The sequence below is a fragment of the Nicotiana tomentosiformis genome, chromosome 1 (assembly GCF_000390325.3).
Source record: "Nicotiana tomentosiformis chromosome 1, ASM39032v3, whole genome shotgun sequence".
Lineage (NCBI taxonomy): Eukaryota > Viridiplantae > Streptophyta > Magnoliopsida > Solanales > Solanaceae > Nicotiana > Nicotiana tomentosiformis.
The window spans coordinates 134,957,704-134,962,960 of record NC_090812.1 but is presented as its reverse complement, the minus strand read 5'-3'; the positions used below and the strand labels follow the sequence as shown (position 1 = coordinate 134,962,960).

At 37.3% G+C, this 5,257-nt stretch overlaps 1 protein-coding gene across 1 annotated transcript; it reads left to right on the top strand.

Annotated features, from left to right (window-relative positions):
* The first annotated feature begins 1,142 nt into the window (after positions 1-1,142).
* LOC104112333 (F-box protein CPR1-like) lies at positions 1,143-2,689 on the top strand. The gene has a single exon (XM_009622220.3). It carries the CDS (start codon positions 1,214-1,216, stop codon positions 2,378-2,380), a length of 1,167 nt encoding a protein of 388 aa, XP_009620515.1. The 5' UTR covers positions 1,143-1,213; the 3' UTR covers positions 2,381-2,689.
* Positions 2,690-5,257: the final 2,568 nt, after the last annotated feature.

Here is a 5,257-nt window from a genome sequence, read left to right as displayed (position 1 = left end):
GAATGATATTTTCGGGTTCAGCACGTAGGTTCGCCTCAATAGCTACATGCGAATTGATATCTATCGGTACTCCGATTTGAGCTCCAACGGCGTTTAAAAGTGATCTTTCGGTACTGGGTGTCAAGTTATTGTTCTCATCTTGAAGACCGACTTCGTTATCGATTGGTGAAGCCATTTGATTGGTAGGTAGTCGTTGTTAATCCGAAATCCAAGATATTTTCGAAAACAAGCACAAAACACAATGGCGTATTTTTTCAGATTCGTAAAAAATAACCACTGTTATGCTTAGCCCCACGGTGGGCGCCAAACTGTTTACCCGAAAAATTGGATAGAGTTAAATTTGTGTATGGTTCTAAGGATATATGATATAATTTGATACAAATCGTATAAAAAAATAGAAATACGTGTATTCTTGACAATGAGAATGAGAATAGTGAGCAAGAAGAACGAATAAGATAAAGTGAAATAAACATAAGGGGATATCTTTCAATATGAGAAGAAATCTTTTGTTACAATGTCTCCCTCTGCTTACAATCCATCACATCCTTATAGTAGATGGATCCTACTTTATATACAATAAAAAATATGTAGTGGAGAGCCCATGATGTATTGTCTTTTTCCTAATTCCCGCCAGGATTCTCTCCCTTAGTGCGGCTGTAACGGCCTTGTCTGTGAGCTTTGAAACTGACTCGAACTCGATATCGGGTCGAGCCATCGGCCTTGACACGAGCGCGATCCTGACTCGGAGTCTTGATATTCGGGGTGGGTGTTGGTCGGTCTGTGCAACTCCGACAACCTTTTGCCTCGTGGTTGGATTTGATCATGGGCCCGATAATGATACCGAATTAATCCTTGATCGGACTTGGAGCTCGAATCCCGAAGCCCTTTCTTCGGACCTCGACCTGACCTTACGTAGATATCTTTCGATCGAAGTATTATTATCTCGACCAGTCCATACGACTGACTTAATAGGTTTCGACCACATACAGAATCAAAAATGGTGCCGTAGAAAATCATTTGAACCACAAAAATGAAAAATAATAACTAAAAAACGTGCGGCTAGTAGGTAGTGATGGAGATGAATATGCGAGGAGAAGATTTTTGGATCCAATACAAATCAGATAGGAAATCCTCATCGAATGAAGTATTAAAAATGTTAGTACACAGATAAACATCATTCCGAAAAGTGCAATACCTTTGCCAAGAATAAAAGATGGCGGGCGGAATTATAAAGAAATTGCCCAAAGATGTGGTCATTAATGTACTTATAAGGCTTCCGGTAAAATCTATGATTCGACTCAAATGTATCTCTAAAGCACTATACATTCTCATAGGATCCACCACTTACACCAATCTTCATCTTAACCGCACTAGAACCACAAAAGATGAATTAATTCTCTTCAAGTGCTCCTTCAAAGAAGAACCACAACGGTTTAAAAATGTCTTGTCTTTTCTTTCTGGTGTTGATAATGGTGGTTTTAATCCTATTCTTCCAGATCTAGATGTTCCATATCTGACCACTGATTATGGAAGTATTTTTCACCAACTTATAGGTCCTTCCCATGGTTTGATTGCTTTGACAGATTCTGATGCAATCGTCTTGCTTAATCCAACTACGAGACATTACCGACTAGTGCCACCTTGCCCTTTTGGTTGTCCAAAGGGTTACCATCGTACCATTGAAGGCATTGGATTTGGCTTCGTCTCAATTTTGAATGACTTCAAGGTTGTAAGGATTTCAGATGTCTTCTGGGATCCTCCTTACGGTTATCCAGAGGGTAGAGATAGCAAAGTTGATGTATATGAATTAAGCACTGATTCCTGGAGAGAACTCGAACCTGTACAAGTGCCTAGGGTATATTGGTTGCCTTGTTCTGAAATGGTTTACAAGGAAGCAGTTCACTGGTTTGCAACTATAGACGAAGTGGTCATTCTTTGTTTTGACATAGGGACAGAGTTTTTTCGCAATTTTAAAATGCCGGGTGCTTGTTATTTTATTAAGCAATCACGTTATGGCCTTATAGTGTTAAATGAGTCTCTGTCGTTGATTTGTTACCCCGATCCAGGGTGTGCAATTGATCCTACACAAGATTTTATTCACATTTGGATAATGAAGGAATACGGTATAAGCGAGTCTTGGATTAAAAAGTACACAATTAAACCTCTTCCTATAGAATCTCCATTAGTTGTTTGGAGGGATCATCTATTGCTGCTTCAAAACAAAACTGGGCAACTTATTTATTATGATGTTAATTCCAATGAAATAAAGGAATTCGATTTACAAGGCTTTGCCAAAAGTTTGAGAGTTATTGTTTACACGGAAAGCTTAACTTCAATTCCAAGTGGAAGCGAGCCTGGTACACAAGTGCAAAAGTTTTAGAGAAGGTTACCACTTTTTTGACATGCTGACTTAGCAACACTCTTTGGGAAGATTTTAACACTTCTTTTTCTTTTAAAGGTATGTGGCTTGCTACTGAACTATTTTTGCGATGACAAATGCCTGCCGTGTAATGTATTTATTTCTTTTTACTCCAAATTTAGTAAAAACCATTTAACTGTAGTTTTTTTCAATTTGTTTTCACTCATGTAAGTATGTCAATGTATATATTTCATGTTCCCTAATACCTATAGCTTTTAGTCTCTGTTATTTTGCGTATCTGATAGTCATCGACTTTGGCAATCAAAAGAAGATGTATTTCAATGTCGAGAGACTGTTTCTTAGTCATAACCTAAACCGGTAGGCCATGGCAAGACACCCAACAAGCCACTACTTGCAAGGTAGACCAAATATTGATAACCAACAATAACGAACGAACTGTCTCAGAAAGATCAATAGCATAGATAATATCAACTTTCTAAACAATGAAAGTCTAAAACAAGATACAAAGTTCGAAATACCCCAATTACACTACTGGAAAATGGGCCAATGGCAATGCAACAGACAAGTAAAACGTTGCCATTGAGCTATTGCAAGTCATGTCGCATGCCAATGTCTCTGATGCAATGGTTCCTCTTTCTGCTGCGACGAGTGTTTTTGCCAACTGAAACAGTTCAAAATCGTTATCATATTGTCTAGTCCAATGGTTATTACGCTATTGCAATTGCTACTTAGGAAATCGCAACGGTTTCTTACCGCTATTGTAACGGTTGTATTTCTAATGCTATGGTTTCTTGTGGACTAGCTACAATCAAGAAAAAGCTATTGCATCTGTTGGAATATGGTAGTGCGACTGCTTTCATAACGGAGCGATTTGGATGACCTATTACAATGGTGTCACGACCCAAATTCCACATAGTCGTGATAGCACCTAACCCAACCCGCTAGATAAGTCAAACAATAGTTACACAATTATAATGAGGATCATAAATAATCGATAAATGAAATAGCTAAACTTTTCATATAATATCCCATGGATTGGTAGTACAAGTCATGAGCCACTACGATTTAGATTTACAAAGTTGGAATGAAAATAAATACAACATCGGTTTGGAATATATGTAAACTGAGTACGAATCCAAAACTACCAAGGACAAGTAGTAGCTATATCCAAAAAGCAGGTATATCTTCAATGCCAGCTTCCGCCATCCACAGTAACTTAGCTCCAAGATCTACACACAAGGTGCAAAAGTGTAATATGAGTACAACAAACCCCATATACTCAACAAGTATCACAACTAACCTCGGCGAGGTAATAATGACAAAAATTATTAATGACACTCGTTAATAACCTGTTCAATTCCTAAATCTCACAAGTACACAGCAATGGTGCCATATAATCATATAACACAGGTAAAACCATATAGATGCACAAATAGATAACATGCTAAGTCTTGAATCAGTTAACAATCCAGCATATAGAAAAGATATGCGTCCAATATCATCAAATCATCAAACTTGCATATAGAGAAGAAATGCGTAAAGTATAAAATTATCCTTCCATAGTTTAACATAGAGAAGATACGCGAGAAATAGCAATTAATCCTTCAACAAGTTCATATAGACAAGATATGCATAAAATCATACATCCAAGAGTTTGCAAATAGAGAAGAGATGCAAAGTCCAATCAATGACAAACTTAACCAAAATCCACATCAACCAGAAACCCGGCGGTTTCTCAGAACTTGCGTGTACACTATCAAGAGAGAAACATTATAGGGTGACCCTAGGAGGATGGATCCTTATTCAAATATTTTATGGACAACTCGCATGACAATAATAACAACCGCACAGAAAACTCAAGTGCTAATAATAACAATTGCACGAACAATTCATGTGCCAATAATAACAACCGCACGAACAATTCACGTGCCAATAATAACAACCGCACAGACAAGTCACGTGCAATCATAGCTCAGATCCGCACAGACTACTCACGTGCTATCAGTCCAGTCCATATCACATAGAAAGCATATATACAGGAATACATGTTCATGAACAACGGATATTAAATTACATACTCATGCACTAATATAAATGACATACTAAAGTGTATGCGTGTGCGAAGTGTACTACCATAACTCAAATTAAGCAATTTCATCACAAAAATAGTAGTTATCATGTTCAATCAGTGGGTCAACCAATATGTAACCTCTAATATGATCCAATTAGCTCAAAAATGGGTACATAATAACATGAGGCTTAACAATCAATTCAAGGTTTATCGTAGCCTAACCACTGCCTCGAGCATGGATAATACCCTGGTGTACGTACATGGGCTCAACCCATCACATGTGCGCCACCCATAGCACATAGCTATCACTAATAACTTAGGAAACTAGTGCCTCAACCAAGTTTAGTTAAGATACATAACTCAAATAAGCAAACTCAATACTCTACAAATGCCTTGCCGCACAAATCAACCTCTGAACGGCTCGAATCTAGCAAAAAAATAAGTTAATAACATCAAATAATTCCATAAGAATGAAATTCAAACGATAAAGGTCGAATTTTTAATCAAATACTCAAAGTCAACCAAAAATATTAACACGGGCCCGTACCTCAGAACCCGACGAAACTCACAAATTCTAACAATCCATTTGAATACGAGTCCAACCATAGAAGTTTCATCAAAATCTGACTCCGAACCGATTTTCAAAACCCAATTATTGACTTTGGAAAAATATTTGCCAAAAACCCCCAGTATGCACCTTCTTATCTTCCAAGTCAAAACTCTCTTTTCTTCTTTAAGATTCCTTGATTTAGAGATAAAATCAATGATAGATTCATGTTATTATTATAAATTCGAGTTAGATTTAC

Excerpts from the sequence above, each read along its gene's own strand:
- LOC104112333 (XM_009622220.3), top strand. The coding sequence starts at position 1,214 with ATGGCGGGCGGAATTATAAAGAAATTGCCCAAAGATGTGGTCATTAAT.